The sequence below is a fragment of the Ursus maritimus genome, unplaced genomic scaffold, assembly GCF_017311325.1.
Source record: "Ursus maritimus isolate PB19 unplaced genomic scaffold, ASM1731132v1 scaffold_5, whole genome shotgun sequence".
In the NCBI taxonomy this organism is placed as follows: Eukaryota; Metazoa; Chordata; class Mammalia; order Carnivora; family Ursidae; genus Ursus; species Ursus maritimus.
Genome location: NW_024426663.1, coordinates 28,794,413 through 28,812,916, shown reverse-complemented (window position 1 = coordinate 28,812,916; position 18,504 = coordinate 28,794,413). Strand labels below are relative to the sequence as shown.

The following is an 18,504-nucleotide window of genomic DNA, read 5'->3' as shown; positions in this document are numbered from 1 at the left end:
ATGTTGCCAGTAATGTCTTTGTTTCTATAGATTGTGACTTTCTGTTCTGTATCACTCTTGGGGCCCTTTTACCTTTATAAAACCCCCCTTAATATCTCCTGTAGGGCTGGTTTCGTGGTTACAAAATTGGTTAGTGACTGGCGATTCTGAAATGTCTTTATTTCTCCATCAATTCTGAATGACAGCCTTGCTGGATAAAGGATCCTTGGCTGCATGTTTTTCTCTGAAAGAGCTTTAAATATGCTCCCCCAACCCTTTCTCTCATTCCAGGTCTGTGTAGACAGGTCTGACGTAATTCTGATGCCTTTGCCTTGGTACGTGAGAAATTTCTTTGCCCTGGCCGCTTTCAATACTGTATCCTTGGATCTAATGTTTGCGAAATGCACTATGACGTGACGTGCGTAGGTTTGTCGTGGTTGAGCTTGGGAGGGGTCCTCTCTGCCTCTTGGACACGAATGTTTGTTTCCCTCGCTAGATTAGGGAAGTTTTCAGCTACAATTTGTTCAAATATCTCTTCTAGACCTCTGTTTTTCTCCACCCCCTCGGGGATGCCGATGATTCTAACATTGGATCGTTTCATTGAGTCAGTAATCTCCCGTAACCTACATTCGTGGGCGTGGATTTTTTTAAGACCATCTTCTATTTTCATTTTTTCCTCTATTAACCCATCCTCCAATTCACTAACCTGTCCTCTGCTTCTGCGACCCTGGCCGTTAGAGCCTCTAGTTTTGCCTGCATTTGGCTCATAGAATTTTTAATTTCTGTCAGATTCGCTCTCATTTCTGTCCTTAGGGATTCTATATTCTCAGTAACCTTTTCGTTAATAGTTTTTTCAATTCTACTCATCATTTTGACCATCGTTACTCTGAATTCCATTTCTGATAATTTGGTTACATCCATATCCATTATTTCTGTGGCAGAGGCCACAGAATCACTGTCTTTTCTTTGCTGGGGGGGGCTTCTCCTTCTTGTCATTCTGATGAAGAGAGGTTGCGGGGTTTCCAGAGCCCAAATTATTGACTGGGTCCCAGGCCGTGCCCCTTGTTTTATAGGGATCTTAGGGATGTGGGCTTCTTCTTTAAAGATTTTATTTATTTATTTATGTGGCAGCCAACCAGCGAGAGAGGGAACAGAAGCAGGGGAGTGGGAGAGGAAGAAGCAGGCTCCCAGCGGAGGAGCCCGATGAGGGACTCCTTTCCGGAACGCCGGGATCACGCCCTAAGCTGAAGGCAGGCGCTCAATGACTGCGCCACCCAGGCGCCCGGGTTGTGGGCTTCTTGATTTTTCAGCCTGCCTTCTGTGTTCTGGGGGAGGGGCCTGCCGCGCCGATACTCAGGCAGCCATGTTTGGGTAGTAGTATATAGATTTCTGTATATTAATTTTCTGTCTTGCAACTTCACTGAATTCATTTAATCTACCAGTTTTTTGGTGGAGTCTTTAGGATTTTATATATATATATTACCATGTTATTTGCGAATAGTAACAGTGGATGTCTTTTTTTCTTTTTCTTGCCTGATTTTTGCGGCTGGGACTTCCAGTACTGTGTTGAATAAAAAAGGCAGGGATGGACATTCTTGTCCTGTTCCTCATCTTAGAGGAAAAGCTTTCACTTTTACACCACTGAGTATGATGTTAACTGCAGGTTTGTCATATATGGCCTTTATTATGTTGAAGTAAGCTCTCTCTTTACCCACTTTGTTGTGAGTTTTTATCATGAATGATGTTAAATTTTGTGAAGTGATTTCTCTGCATCTATTGAGATGACCATATGATTTTTATCATTCACTTTGTTAATCTGGTGTGTCATGTTGGTTGATTTGAAGATATTGAACCATCTTTTATCTTGGGAATAAATCTCACTTGATCATGATGAATGATCCTTTTAATGTATTGTTGAATTTGGTTTGCTAATTTTTTTTGAGGATTTTTGCATGTATGTTCATCAGGAATATGGGCCTGTAATTTTCTTTCTTTTCTTTTCTTTTCTTTTCTTTTCTTTTCTTTTTTTTTTTTGTAGTGTCTTTGGTTTTTGGATACCAAATGAGTAATTCTGGCCTCATAGAATGAATTTGGAAGCATTCCTTTCTCAATTTTTTGCACAAGTTTGAGAAGAATAGCTATTAGCTCTTCTTTAAGTGTTTGGTAGAACTTATCTGTGAAGCCACCTGGTGCTCAACTTTTGTTTGTTGGGAGATCTTTTTATTATTGATTCATTTTCATTACTAGTAATCAGTCTATTCAGATTTTCTATTTCTTCCTGATTTAGTCTTGGAAGATTTGTATGTTTTTAGGAATTTATCCATCTCGTCTAAGTTGTCCAGTTTGTTGGCATATAATTTTTCATAGTAGTCTCTTACAGTCCTTTGTATTTCTGTAGTGTTGGATGTAATCTGTCCTCTTTCATTTCTGATTTTGAGTCCTCTCTCTTTTTTTGCTTGAGGTGTCTGATATTTATCTATCAATTTTGTTTACCTTTTCAAAGAGTCAGTTCTTAGTTTCATTGATTTTTTTTTTTTCTTTTCTGTTTTGTCTCTATTTTGTCTGTTTCCGGTCTGATCTTTATTATTTCCTTGCTTCTTCTAACTTTGGGCATTGTTTGGTTGGTTGGTTTTCAGTGCCTTTAGGTTTAAGGTTAGATGGTTTGAGATTTTTCTGGTTTCCTTGAGGCAGGCTTGTATTGCTTTAAACTTTTTTCTGAGGTCTTCTTTTGCCTTGTCTCAAAGATTTTGAACTGCTGGGTTTCCATTTTCATTTGTCTGAATGTATTTTTTTAATTTCCTTTTTGATTTCTTTGTTGACCCATTGGTTGTTTGGTAACATGCTGTTTAACCTCCATGTATTTATGTTTTTGTCTAGTTTTTTTCTTGTAATTGATTTCTCTTTTCTTTTTTATATTTACCTTTTGTATTTCCTTTTCTGTGTATCTTTTTTTTTTAATAATAATTTTTTATTATGTTAGTCACCATACAGTATATCTTTAGTTTTTGATGTACTGTTCCATGATTCATTATTTGCGTATAATACCCAGTGCTCCATGCAATACGTGCCCTCCTTACTACCCATCACCAGCCTATCCCAATCCCCCACCCCCTCCCCTCTGAAGCCCTCAGTTTGTTTCCCAGAGTCCATAGTCTCTCATGGTTCATTCCCTTTCTGTTTTCCCCCTTTCTTCTTCCCTTTCTTCTCCTGCTGATCTTCCTACTTCTTATGTTCCATAAATGAGTGAAACCATATGATAATTGTCTTTCTCTGCTTGACTTATTTCACTTAGCATTATCTCCTCCAGTCCCATGTTGCAACAAATGTTGAGAAATCATTCTTTTTGATGGCTGAGTAATATTCCATTGTATATATGGACCACAGCTTCTTAATCCAGTCATCTGTTGAAGGGCATCTCAGCTCCTTCCACGACTTAGTAATTGATTTCTAGTTTAATACCATGGTGGTCAGAAAAGATACTCGATATGATTCCAGTCTTCTTAAATTTATTGAGATTTGTTTTATGGCTTAATATGTAATCTTGGAGAATGTTCCATGTGTACTTGAAGAGAATGTGTGTTCTGCTGTTTTTGATGCGGTGTTCTGTGTGTATCTATTAAGTCCGTCTAGCCTTATGTGTCCTTCAAAGCTGCTCCTTCCTTGATTGATTCATTTTCTGCCTGAACGATCTATCTATTGATGTAAGTGGGGTGTTAAAGTTCCCTAGTATGTTCGCTTTTGAAACAGCCTGTGAGGTAATTGCAAACTAAGCGATTTATTTTGTAACACAGGTACAGTCTGCTAGAGCAGTATTGTACTTCTTTGGTAACTATAAATAGGGTAATTTTGGGCCATTTATTTAATCCCTAATAGATAAACAAGTAATTAATTCTATAGTAGCTTCTACTGCAAGTCATTATGTCGTGTTTTTTGTTTGTTTGTTTTTTTAAAGTAAGCTCTACACCCAACGTGGAGCTTGAACTCATGACCCCAAGATCAAGAGTTGCGTGCTCTATGACTGACCAAGACAGGTGCCCCAGCAAGTTACTGTGTCTTATAGCAGATGTAACAATGAGTGGAAATTAGCCCTTCCTCTCAAGGAACCAAAAGCATGTGGGATATAAGACATGTATGTCTACAAACCCTACAAAAGAAGAAGCATGCTGTACATCCCTAGAAGATATACAGGTATCGGAGGTGCTCACAATAGGGAGAGCCACAGCTGGGTCACAGCAGTATATGAGATAGGCCTCGAAGCATGAGTGGGATTTCAGTAGTGGGAAACTAGAGTATTCATTCAGGAGGTTACAGAAGAGGTGTCTGACCCTGATCTGTGGGCAGTTCACAGATGGTTTATAGGACATGTTTAATTGAAAGCATTAGACTATGAGACTCATAAGCTTTTTAAAACTCAAAGTAAGAATCAAAATTTCAAAAATTAATTTCTTTGTTTTTTCCCAGGTTTTAAAAAAGTGAAAATAATTTTGGCATAACAGGCATCTCATATTTATAAAAGCATCATTTCTTGAAATCGTATGCTGTAAGCTTTAATGGAAATGTACGTTTGGATCATTTTGTTTAAGTGCTGTACCATGGTTCTGTTCTTTCTGTAGTATATAGTACAAATTTTTTGTGTCATATGCCACCACAGTATATACTGGCATGTTTTTGAAGATAAACTAAGGAAGCAAAATTCCATTTTGGAGTTGTATCTTGGCTGTGACACTTCTACAGATATTTAAATATTAATTTTAATTTTTATACATATTTACATGTTACATATTTACATAATTCTCATTTGATCCTTAGGAAGACTCTGAGAGACAGATAGGGCAACAAATACTCTTGTTTCAGGGGAAGTAAACTTGAGGGTGTTTTTTTGTTTTTTTTAAAGATTTTATTTATTTGAGAGTGAGCATGAGAGGGGGGAGGGTCAGAGGGAGCAGCAGACTCTCCAATGAGCAGGGAGCCTGAAGTGGGGCTGGATCCTGGGACTCTGAAGGCAGATGCTCAACCCTCAACCAACTGAGCCACCCAGGCACCCCTAAACTTGAGGTTTTGAGTGGTGACCAGCCAGGTAGAAAGTAGTGGAATCAGTAGATACCAAAATCTAGTGTTCTTTCTGTATTGCTCCTAGAACTAAATGTTTAGGTTAATGCAATTCTTGTAACTGGAAGGTTAGCAAGTATTTAAGCTCTTTGGTTTTTCAAAATTGTAATATTTTATCATAAAGCTTTGTCCCTAATTTCATAAGGAATGTGAGCTATCAGTAGATATCACTCTGAAACATAGCAGGGAAATGAGCTTTTTGAGATGGTGATACTTAGAATTAGCCTGTCATATTGCTGGAGCACCGATACAAAGAATTACCGTTTTCACATGGATATAATGGATTTCATACAGCATGTGAGCATTATGCACTGAATACATATGCAGTCTTGTCCCTCTAGGTGGCTCTCTGAGTCTGTATGGATTTGGACTACTGAGAAATATGTGCTCTTCTGCCTTTATTTTGTCTTCCTGCTCTGGGGCTATGCATTACATTTTTTAAGTAATGAAATATGAAACCCATTGAATATGTAACATCAGGCACTCAATTTAAAATACATTTGGGAAAGGAAATAACAAAGCAAGTTAGAACAAACATTTGTTTATTACATGCCTATAAACTTGGGGGAAAGGAGGAGAGACAGACAAGTGAACCTGTGGTGGCATTGCACTGTGACAGGGTCTAATAAGTAAAGGTTTATTAGATTTCTGTAACACATTTCATTTTCTTGGACCTAATCATATGAACTCTGTTTTGAGATAATTTTCTTGAACATAGGAGTGGTAATTCATCTGTATCTTTTATGTTCCATAGAAAACTTGGTTTCAAAAAGGGAATAGGTACCTGGGTGGCTCAGTTGGTTGAGTGTCTGACTCTTGGTTTTGGCTCAGGTCATGATCTCAGGGTCGTGGGATGGAGCCCTGTATTGGGCTCTGTGTTCAGTGAGGAGTCTGCTTGAGATTCTCTCTCTTCCTCTGCCCGCCCCCCACTCACTTGCACTCTCTCTCTCTCAAATCTTTTAAAAAAAATGACCAAAAAAAGGAATAAAAATAATTATTTATGATTCTGAAAATTCCCAACATGAAGAAATGCTTTTGAGGATGTTGATCAAAATTACAGAACAGGAAGTGGTCATGTAATGGAATGACGTTTGACAAACGTGCTATTATGAAGATTAATATTTCAGATCCCTTTGTGTTTATAAGCAAGGATCAGCAGTTTTGTTTGGAACCATTTTTGTGTGTCGTAACAGTAACTGTGGATAATGCATAAAGATTATCCCTGGAGAGAGAAAGGAATACAACAGAGATGCAATATAACATTCCGGTAACGAACATGTGGAAAAGTCATTTTCTCATCATTCTCTCAAAGTATGAAAAGAATTAAATTACGATAGTGCTATAGTACGAGAAGAAAAGAATTTTAGGGTTTACCTAAAGTGTACTTGTCAGCGCTCTCTTTTATTCCCTGACCCTTTTACGCTTTGTTCCACTGTAATATGGTATTTGCCTTCATCACTATGTCAGAAGAACTTAGTGCTGTCTTCCACCCTGGACAGCCCTTCATTTCTTAATGTGGCTTTCTTCCCTTGGCACCTGTGAAAAAGTCTCTGGCTTTTCCCATTCCTGTTTTAATTATTCCTTGCTATTGTGGGTACCTCTTAATAAGATATTGGCATCTTAACAGACTTTGGTACTTGACTCTTTTTCTTTTCTTCCCCCGTGGACCATTTTATTTATGTCAGAGTTGCAGCTACCACTGATGTGCCATTGCTTTTCAAGTCCCTATTTCCTGCCCATTTCTCTCTTGAGCTCCAAACCAGATCTTCACCTGCGTGTTGTCGCAGGTCTAGAGTAGGCGTCCAGTCACCATTTGTGGAATGTATGAGTTTTTAGAACTTAGCATCTCCTTTCCCTTCGAAACCAACCCGTCTTGTCTATTCTCTGTCTTGTTGAAACAACTTCGCAGTATCTAAGCTTGACTTGAAAGTCTTTGATTCATTCTCCTTTTCCTCATTCCATATTTACTCCACAAGTATCAGTCCTTACCCAGGATTGGGGAAAAGACTGAGTTGGGTGCACTGCCCCGATGTTCCCAACCTGCTTTGATTGCATTCCAGGCAGGCTTTATTTAGGCCTCATCAATAATAATATAAGTTAATAACTTAACTTTAACTATTATATTAATAATATAAGTTTATAACTTATAATTTCCCTTTCTGTCTCTTCCTCCCTTCCCCCAAGTTTGTAGGCAGGTAATAAATGAATATTCTAATTTGTTTTATTCTTTTTTTTCTCAAATTTATATTAAATTGGCTGATGTTATGTATTGTTGCACTTCATAGTTTATGCATCTTGAAACATGTGCAAATAGAGTATTTTTGAGCCTTGAACTTACAAATAAATCCTGAAGATTTAAGTGATAAATCAGTATGGACAGACAGTTACCAAAGTTTTTCTTTGTAAATCCTTTAGGACTTCCCTATACACAAAAAGTAAAATGGTATACAGAGTGAGAGAGGATAGCAGAAGTATCTTTAAGAACATAAGGAGTGCTTGGTACATTAAATGATAAAATGATATCATTTGATTGTAATAGGGTTAGTGGTGTATATGTTCAGCATAGAAATAGATAAGGTATTATTCCCTCTGAATTGTCTTAGGTAGTAAATAATAAATTAAAGTCTGAATGTCTCTTGTTGTGTTTAAACCATTCTCTGTAATATCTTAAGTAAGTAGGTACAGCAAGAAACTTAACCTTTTGCACTTGGTTAAGAAGTTTTAAAAATTATTTTTGGTTTGCCATAAGCGTAAGTACCTCTTCTGCATTGGGGATAAAATGGAAAAGCCTGTGTTAGGAAAATACTTAAATACAATCTTGTGTGCCATTGTGGTGGCTGATGTTCTTGACCTTAGGAATCATGGCTGCAGGCTAGTCCTTTTATCTCTGGGTAAGGTTGAGATTAATTGAAGAGTTGCTGAAAATGAATGTATAGATTACCACTTACCTTGTCCCACTGTTTTGTGCCTCCATAGGTACATGGACTATACCGCACGACAGGTGCTAGTTTTGAGAAAGCCCAACAAGAATTTGCAACAGGTGTGATGTCCAACAAGACTGTCCAGACTGCAGCTGCAAATGCAGCTTCAAGTGCAGCAACTAGTGCGGCTCAGAATGCTTTCAAGGGTAACCAGATTTAGAGAGCCCTCCAACAACACACTGGTACCTTCTGACTGTACTTTTTCTCCAGTTACTGTATTCTATAAATATTTTTATGTTCAAAACAGTACACACGGCATGTATATTTCCTGTTCACTTGTGCATGGGCTAAAACCAGAAAAACTTGTCTTATTATTTACCTAGCAATTTAATATTTTGGTGCCCCCTGCAGAAAAAAATATCACATGCTAAATAAATATTCTCCATATTTTTTGGGGGATGAATGTTCAGCAACTTATTTCAGTGGTGACACACTGAAATTAATATGGTACTTATGATTAAAAATGCATTTAGTACTAGCTGCAGTCTTTCTTTCAAGAATCTTAGACTTAAGGATTACATATTGGAGCATTAAGGCGATACTTCATTCTGTTTTCCCTATTTATATTGAAAGAAATAGGCCATCAGGGACTTAGGGACTTTAAAATTGGCTTGCTTTTTAGCAGTTTTAGTCACCAGTGACGAGCCTGTGTGCATTTCGTAGTGGATCATGTAAATTTTAGCCTTTTATTTTTGTTCCTTTTTTTCTTTTTTAGAGTAGTTGATATTTTGATATCATTCTCTGATCTTGCATGGGCACCACATTTCTTAAAAGAATTCGTATTTTGGCTTCTGCACTGCTTATGGTTGTAGGATTAGGGAGTTGCTGGTAGAATCAAAGAAGTGGTTTTCTGCAATAGTTTCTTTTAAATAAAAATTCATTGGGGTGCAATTTGAGAACACAGTATGCAGTGCATTATCCAAAAAAGGGTAGATAATCAATGGAATAGAATGTAGTAATGATAATACTGTTTTTTTTAATTTTCAGTATTCGTATCAGAATAGAATATTACTGTACGGAAACTTTGGTATATTCTTGTGGCCTCTCATTTTAACTGAATTGAGATTGTGTTTGGCAGCTCTTTTTTGGGGAGTGTGTAATTTTTAACAGAGGTATTAAAGTCTAGACTAACTCCTTGTCCAAAAAGAACATACAGTATTTCAGGGATTTTTCTTTTAGCCTCTCATCTGTAGTGGGATTAAAAAGAAAAAGACGCTGTTGTTTCACATATACTTGAATCCCTAATGCACCTCAGTCTTTCAATTTTTGAGGCAGACTGAATACATTAAAATTTTTCAGCAATAGAAAAAACAACGTGCACCAAACAAGAAAATACAAATACAGTTAAATGCATTAATTATGACTGCAACCACATTAAAAATGTTACTATGCAGCATAGGAATTAATTCTTACAGGATACTTGGTTTGAAACTTTGAATCATTTTTAGTAGAGATTAAATGACTCAGAGACGTTTGTAAAGTCATTATATAGTGTGTTTCGGAAGTCGTTAGCTAACTTAAGATTGCAGACTAATCAGTGATTTGTTCACCTTGACTTCAAGTAAGGATAGTCTGTTGGATTATATTATTTGAGACTGCAGATCCTTTCTAAAAAGAATCAAATGGGCATAAATGGTTAAATCACTTTCATTCTTTTCCCCAAATCTGGAGATAAATGAATTTCATGTTGGGGGTGGGATGATGAGTTCTTACTCTTTATGAGGGAAGCTTTGTGTGACACTAGGTAACATGGATCCATCTAGATTGTGTTTACATTTGATTTACTTGGGATTTATTGAAGTAATGGACTTGGAAGATATTTCCTTTGTTCTGATTAAAATAGGATTCAGAATATGAATTTAAAACTGTTTTTATGAATATTTCTGATCAGTGATAATCTCCCTACTTTCTCAAATTAGCTAGTTCAAGTTCATCAGATTCTATAATCTTACTGAAAATCTGTTTTATCACAGTGTGCTTTACTGAGTATGTATTTTACAAACATTCAAAACATTAACCACAAACTATAACAGGAGTACTTATGTTCATCATTAATTTATATCTCAAGTTCATTCTTTTTTTCTTTCAACTACAAATGAATATAGAGACTTAAAAAATACTGACATACTTTCCTTCAAGAATAGGAAGTCTTCTCTCTGTCTTGTAGAAATCCCCAAAGGTAGCATTGTTAAACAGCAAATAATTAAAACCAACAGTACCTTTTTGTGTGTGGATGGGGAAAATGTTTTAAAATCCAGTTCCTTGGGTTCGTACAAGCTTACGAGAGGAAATTGTTTTTTTAAAAATATAAATGTGCATTAAAATGATGGCAATACTAACAGTTTGATAAGGTATAGGGATTTTAAATTCTTATATTCTCTATTCTCCTAACAATAATGAGTAAATGGTCACAATTTTCCAGCAAGAGATTGGCATTTGTTAATGTTTTATATTTTATACTAACATTGACCCAGTATCACAGTCATGAAATGGTCTTCATTGTTGTAAGCATTCGTGTCCTTTTTCAGTTTGCAGTAATAAACTGTGGCTATTTTATTTCAAACTAAAATTTGAACACTGGAAAATCGTTGCTCAGTGATTTGTAATTTGGGACTCGGGTTATTTATCTAGGGATGTTTGTATATTTCGTCAGTGAGTAATAGTGCGCCGCCGTCGCAGTGAGCATCATGGTATAAATGCCTCCACCTGTCCCTCTAATGTTGCATGTTTTCAGTGGTTCGGAAGTTTTGTATATTTATTGTATTAACACAGTGTCATAAAATAAAATGCTGTTTACTGGATGTTAGTTTGTCTAATTTTAAACACAATATTAGCGTTTCAGAGGTAGAGATGATGCTGTGGGGTTAATGTATATAGAAATTTCACATTTGATTTTTAAAGAAGCTATGTATAATTCTATCATGTGCTGAAGAAATTAAATAATATAAAAGACTTCATTAAAAACTGAGCAACATAAAATGAGAATTTTTCTGTTGGATTAGACCTTTTAGGGGATGGAACATGAGCTTCACTCATATATTTTGATCACTTTGAGGTCAAAATACACATACTATTTAGAAGTTAATGAGATTCAAAATGGAAAACCTGTTTTGTGGCTCACGTTTCTCCTTGTGGGTTAAAATGGATGCCTCTGTACTAGTATTGTATTGACTAGCTTGAACTTGTGTTCTGTTTCCTAACCTAGCTATCTGTTGTTGCTTTATGTACTGATGAACGTACCTATTTGTGTATTGTTGGATTTTTCACTTGGGTTATCTAAAGAGGATGTAAAAATCTAAAATGTTCGTGGTGAATCTTATCTTGAGAAATATGTGTTAAAATAGGAAGAGCATTTTAAATTTTCTGGGTGTTATCTAAAAAGTGAGTTTGGATTTTCATTGGGTATATCATCTATAAATCATGTTGAGCTAATGTGTATGGTTTACATTTTATGGGGAATTTATGTGAAATTGAGTTTACTAGTTGTTCCTGTAATTTATTTGTAGTAGGATAATGCTTTTATAGTTATTGCTATATCTTTTCCTGAAAATGCTGACACATTAGCATTTAATTTTATGTCTTTACTGGTAAAAAATCTATGTTCTAACTGTTTATATGGAGTTTGTTACAGTTTTGCACATTTCCCCCTGTTAGAATTACCGTGGCTGTCAGACACCATTTCACTGTATTTCCTTCCATTTTTCCTTGAAGGAAAATGTTTAGAGGGATTTTTTTGATTCCATGTGATTAAGACCTGTAGAAGTGAAATAAAAGTGGTTAATGTAAAAATAATGGTTAAAAATAAAAGAAGCCTTACTTTGATAGATTTTCAAGTACCATAGTATAAATTTATCAAGAGTAGAATAATATATTGTAAACATTAGAGTTGTTTTAAATACTTGTTTATTAAACTAAAAAGTTACATCTCAGTGGTTAAATATTATGGAAAGTAAAGTATTTCCACTAGAATTTTAGGGTACATTTTATAAAACAGCGTGCTTTTTGTATTGATGGGTGTTTTAAAACCTTACTCTATCTAGAGCTTTGTCATAGTACATAGATAGCTAGAAAGAAATCTATAGAAATTTTCTAAGCCAGACATTGCCACTGATCTGTACTAGATAAATATCTGTAAAGATTCTAGGAAAATAGGGAAAGACCCTTCCCTAGTGTTCTTACCCTTCCTATCAGTTTCATATTTACAATTTAACTTTGTGGTTTTGGTGAGACAAAGCCTTCAACCTGTAGAATTTTCTTTAGCTCTCTCTGTTTATATTTTCAAATGGCAGGGGAGATGGGAGCTACCATGTAGCAGTGCAATGAGTGTTAAATTTTATGTTTATCTAACTCTTGATTTATTTTTCAGGTTATCTTTTTTTTTTTTAATTTTAGGTTTTTTTTATTTACTTAAGTGATGGCTACACCCCGTGTAGGACTCAAACTTAGGAGCCGGACATCAAGAGTGGCATGCTCTGCGGACTGAGCCAGCCAGGTGCCCCATCAGCTTATATCTTTCTGGGCTTGTATGGCTGATGATATAGTTAAAACCTTCCTGCCACTGAAGCCCATTTTATCTTTTCTCTAATAGGATAAAAAATAGTTAATCCTCTTCAACCTAGTAATGTTTCATAAACTTGTATAAGATTACTCTGAATATTATTTTCTCTATACAGTTACAATTTATAGAATCATAGCATGCAAATTTTATTTTTTAATTCTTTAGTTAGTTAGAGCCCTAACATGTAATCCTAGAATTCCTCCAGAACTCATTTAGTATTTTGTAGGTCGGTGGTGACTCTTAAGGTAAATCACAGTTGCGAGTAGTTGTTACTGGTGGCAGTTTATGGTATTCTTCAGCTGTTCCTTCGGCCAAAAATCGCTGTCTTTTATCTGGTCAGAGTAGTTCCTACAATATTATAGTCTACACAAAAAACTCAGCCCATTGGTCATAGACATTCCTGAAATTTTTTCTAGTTTGAAAGTCATATATACCTGTTAGAAAATAATTGGAAAATAATGAATGAGAAAAAAATAGTATGTAATTCTGTCATCTAGGTTTGTCTGTCAGTGCCGGTGTTTTATTGTATTTTTCCATCCTTTTTCTATTCATACATTTTTTTATAGAATTAAGGGATATAAACAATGTGGATTTTTAAACTCTATTTTCTCTCATTTAGCATTACGTCATAATGGCCTGATAGTAAGCTTCTAAAATTTATGAAATTAATACACACTTGAACATAAATTTTAGAAAATACTTATAAGCAAAAGAAGAAGTTGCTCATAATTTTATACCAATAAATAACTGCTATTAAAATTTGGCTTATATGTTTCTATTAATTTTCTAGGAAGACAACTTTTATCCTCAAATTGAAAAATAAGTTTCCCTTCCGCATTCTTGTCCTAGGTCCTCTGGGGATGTTTATCTGACTCTCACTAGCCTCATCTCTTTGGGCCCCTTAAGAGCACCCTGGTACAAGATGTCATCTAGCCATAGCAGGCTTACACTTTGCTCATTAAATGATAAAAATGCACAAGGAGGATGAAGTACATAAAAAATATCCTAATGGCTTTCCATTTCCTGTATGATGCCCAGCAGCTCACCCATATTTCATCCCATTGTCCCAGTAATACTCTTACTCTGTTTTCTCTCGGAGCTATCTTGAGTTGGTTTCCTATTACTTTTAAAAGAATTTAAGTGGTTTGTAATCTTTTTTCAACTATGATATGAATATATGTTGAACTTTTTTCATATTCTTAATATATTTCTATAACATTTAATACCTGTATAGCTACCCTTATATGCATGTATCATGTTATTTTTTAATGAAAATTTTATTGAGGTAAAATTGACATATAACATTAGTTTCATTACAACATAATGATTCAGTATTTGTGTACACTGTGAAATGATCACCACACTAAGTCTAATTACCATCCATCACCATACATAGTTACAAAACTTTTTTCCTTGTGATGAGGATATTTAAGATTTATTCTCTTAGCAACTTTCAAATATTCAGTACAGTGTTATTAACTGCAGTCACCATGCTGTACATGACATCCCCATGCCTTACTTATATTAATGCTGGAAGTTTCTATCTTTTGACTCCCTTCACCATTTCACTTACCCTCTCTACCCTCCTCTGGCAACCACCAGTCCGTTCTCTGTATCTATGAGCTTGGGTTATATTGTTTATTTTGTTTTGAAAAAAAGGTTTTCTTTTAGATTCTGCATATAAGTGAGATCATAGAGTATTTGTCTTTCTCTGATTTAATTCACTTAGCATAATGTCTTCCAGGTCCATAAATGATATTGCAATGGTAAGATTCCATTTGGGGGGTGGAGGCTGAGTAATATTCCAATATTCCAAATGCACATATTGCAGATATTTTCTCCCATTCAGTAGGTTGCCTTTTCATTTTGCTGATGATTTCCTTTGCTGTGCACAGGCCTTTTAGTTTGATGTAGTCCCGCTTGTTTATTTTTGCTTTATTGCCTTTTCTTTTGGAGTCAGATTCAAAACATCATTGCCAAGGTCGATGTGAAGGAGCTTACCACCAATGTTTTCTTCTAGGAGTTTTATGGTTTCAGGTCTTAGATTCACTTCTCTAATCCATTAACTTTTGTGTATGGTGTAAAATAGTGGTCCAGTTTCATTCTTTCGCATGTGGCTGTCCAGTTTTCCCAACACCATTTATTGAAGAGACTGTTCTTTCCCCATTTATATTTTTGCCTCTTTTGTCATAGATCAATTGGCCATGTATATGTGGGTTTATTTCCGGGCTTTCTGTTGTGTTCTATTGATCTGTCTGCTTTTAGGCTAATATCATACTGTTTTGATTTCTATAGCTTTGTAATATAGTTTGAAATCAGGGAGTGTGATGCCTCCAGTTTTGTTCTTGGGTTTTCTTTAGTTATTCAGAGTCTTTTGTGGTTCCATACAGACTTTCCTATTTATTTCTTTGAAAAATGCTATTTGAATTTTGATAGGGATTGCACTGAGTCTGTAGATGGCTTTGAGTAGTATGGACATTTTATTTTTTTAAAAGATTTTATTTGAGAGAGAGTGAGTGAGCATGAACAGGGGGCAGGGCAGAGGGAGAGGAAAAAGCAGATGCCCCACTGAGCAGGGGGCCCCATGTGGGGCTTGATCCCAGGACCCTGGGATCATGACCTGAGCCAAAGGCAGACACTTAACCAACTGAGCCACCCAGGCACCCCTACTATGGACATTTTAGCATTATTAATTCTTCTAATCTGTGAGCAGAAAATATCTTTCCATTTGTTTGTGTCATCTCTGGTTTCTTTCATCAATGTCTTATTTTAGTCTTTTTGATGCAATTGTAAATGGGATTGTTTCCTTGACCTCTTCTGTGACAGATTGTCGTTAGTGTATAGAAGCATAACAGATCTTTTGTATGTTAACTTTGTATCCTGAAATTTTACTGAATTCATGTATTCTAACATTTTTCTGTGAACTCTTCAGGGTTTTCTGTATATAAAATGTCACCCACAGATAGTGACAGTTTTATTTCTTCCTTTCCAGTTTGGGTATCTTTGTTTCTTTTTCTTGCCTTCTTGCATTGGATAAAATTTCCAATAGTGTTTCGAATAAAAATGGTGAGAGTGGCATCCTTGTCTTATTCCTGAACTTAGAGGAAAAGCTTCTAGCTTTTCACTATTGAATATGGTGTTAGCTGTGGGCTTGTCATATAACACCTCGTCATATTATCACCTTTATTGTAGAGGGTATATTCCCTCTGTACTCACTTTGTTGAGAGTTTTTATCATAAATGAATGTTGAATTTTGTGAAAAAAATTTTTCTGCATCTATTGAGATGATCATATGATTTTTATCATTCATTTTGTTCATGTGGTGTATGAGATTGATTTGTGGTGGTTGAACCATCCTTGCATCCCTGGAATAAATCTTACTTGATCAAGGTTTATGATTCTTTTAATGTATTGTTAAATTTGGTTTCCTAGTATTTTTTGATGACTTTTGCATTTACGTTTATCAGGGATTTTGTCCTGTAATTTTCTTTTCTTGTGGTGTCCTTATCTGATACTCATTAGGGTAATGCTGGCCTCATAAAATGAGTTTGGAATTATTCTCTCCTTTTCAGTTTTTTTTGAAGAGTTTGAGAATGATTGGTATTAATTCTTTGAATGTTACGTAGAATTCCCCATAAAGCCATCTGGTCCTACCCTTTGATTTGTTGGAGGTTTTGATCACTGATGCACTCTCCTTACTAGTAATCAGTCTATTCAGACTCTGTTTTTTCATGATTCAGTGTTGGAGGGTTGTATGTCACTAGGAATTTATCCATTTTTTCTAGGTTATCCATTTTATTTGCATATAATTGTTTTTAATAGTCTCAACATCTTTTGTATTTCTGAGGTATCTTTTTAAAGTCTTCTGATTCTTTTTGAGTGCTCTTTTTTCCTTGATAAGTCTAGCTAAAGGTTTGTCAATTTATGTTTATATTTTGAAACAACCAGTTCTTAGTTCCATTGATCTTTTCTCTTGTTTTTAGTCTTTTTTTCATTTATTTCTTCTCTGTTATTTTTTCCTTCTTCTAACTTTGGGCTTTGCTTGTTCTTCTTTTTCTAGTTCTTTGAGGTATGAAATTAGATCATTTGAGGTTTTTGTGTTTCTTAAGGTAGGCCTGTATTACTATGAGCCTCTCTCAGAACTCTTTTTGCTGCATCACATACTTTTTGGTGTGTTGTGTTTGCACTTTTGTTTATCTCAATGTATCTTTGATTTCTCTTTTGATTTTATTGACCCATTGGTTGTTCACAGTTGCATGTTTAATCTCCACATTTTTGTAAATTTCCAGTTTTATTCTTGTAATTGGTTTCTAGTTTCATACCATTATGGTTGGAAAAGATGCCTGATATGAATTATTCTCTTAAATTTATTAAGAATTGTTTTTGTAACCTTACATATGTTATGTCCTGGAGAATGTTTCATGTGCACTTGAGAAGAATGTTTGCTGCTGCTTTTAGATGGAATGCTCTGTATATATCTAGTCTAATATCCATCTGGTCTAATGTATCGTTCAAGACCAGTGTTTACCTAATGATTTTCTGTCTGGATGATCTATTCATTGAATGTCCTACTATAATGTCCTACTATTATTATATTTCATTGTGTTGTTTTGTCTCTCTTTCCCTTTAGATCTGTTAATATTTGCTTTATATATTTAGATGCTCGTGTGTTGGGTGCATAAATATTTATAAATATTATGTCATCTTGTTGGATTGACCCATTTATCATTATGTAATGCCCTTCTTTGTCTTTTTTTACTGTCTTTATTTTAAAGTCTATTCTGTCTCATGTAAGTATTATTAATCCAGTTTTCTTTTGGTTATTTTTACATGAGAGATATTTTTATACCTTCACTTTCAATCTGTGTGTGCCATTAGATCTGAACTGAATCTCTTCTAGACAGCATAAAGTTCGGTCTTGTTTTTTTAATCCAACATTCAGCCACTATTATGTCTTTTGAGAAGAATTGAGTCCATTTACATTTAAAGTAATTATTGATAGTTATATACTTATTGCCATTTTGTTAATTGTTTTGTTATTTCTTGTTACTCCAATAAGTTCTGATTTTCATGTTTTTGTATTAATAATTTATCAGAGAATGTATTGTTCCTAAGTTTGGGGGCCTAGCCTTTTGTTACTTCTTTAGGACAAATTGCTGGGTCAAAACTTAAGTTATTTTTTTTAAAGTAAACTCTACCCCCAGTGTGGGGCTTGAACTTACAACTCCAAGATTGAGTCACATGCTCTACCGACTGTGCCAGCCAGGTGCCCAAACAAGCATATTTTTAAAGACCTTTGATTTGCACTGCCAAACTGTTCCAGAAAATTTTATCAACTTATGCCCCATCAGTATTGTCTGAAATGTCTTCTCTATCCACACTCTGCCAACATTGCATGTTCCTTTTCTAAAGTCTTTGCTACCAGTAGGTCTTGACAAATAATCAGGTTTGTTTTGTTAGATTCTGGTGTCCCATAGATGATGGGCTAAGTCAACACTAACCTATTTATCTTTTTGGTTTTGCTAAATAGGATTGACCACGTATACTGCATCCACAGAGAAATCTTCCTCTTCCTGAAAGCACTAAGTTAAAGATGATTAGGATGGAAAAAGAAATGGTGGCCTCAGGTAGCCAATCCAGTGACCCTCTCTCGGTAAAATTAGATTGGTTTTAACAACAAGTTATGTTATTCTTCACAAGTTTTTAGCATTAACTCTTAAGATTAAATGACAGTCTGGGCAGACAGAACATTCTCTTAATTTTCTTCTAGTAACTTATTGAGGACTTTATACCAGAGAGTGTACTAACTGCTTTAATATATCACTTAATCCTCACACCAAACCTATGATGTAATTTCTATTATGGGCCCCATTTTTA

The 18,504-nt window shown here is 35.2% G+C and overlaps 1 protein-coding gene across 2 annotated transcripts in view; it reads left to right on the top strand.

Annotated features, from left to right (window-relative positions):
- The window catches only part of SCAMP1 (secretory carrier membrane protein 1), a 139,677-nt gene extending 128,807 nt beyond the window's left edge, over nucleotides 1-10,870 (top strand). Inside the window, exon 10 of one of the 2 annotated variants that reach the window (XM_040622151.1) lies at nucleotides 8,120-10,870. In XM_040622151.1, coding sequence (XP_040478085.1) covers nucleotides 8,120-8,229 — 110 coding nt within the window. In that variant the 3' untranslated portion in view covers nucleotides 8,230-10,870. Of the gene's footprint in view, nucleotides 1-8,064 lie in introns of both variants that reach the window. The other variant, XM_040622150.1, reaches the window with a different exon arrangement.
- The last annotated feature ends 7,634 nt before the right edge of the window (nucleotides 10,871-18,504 follow it).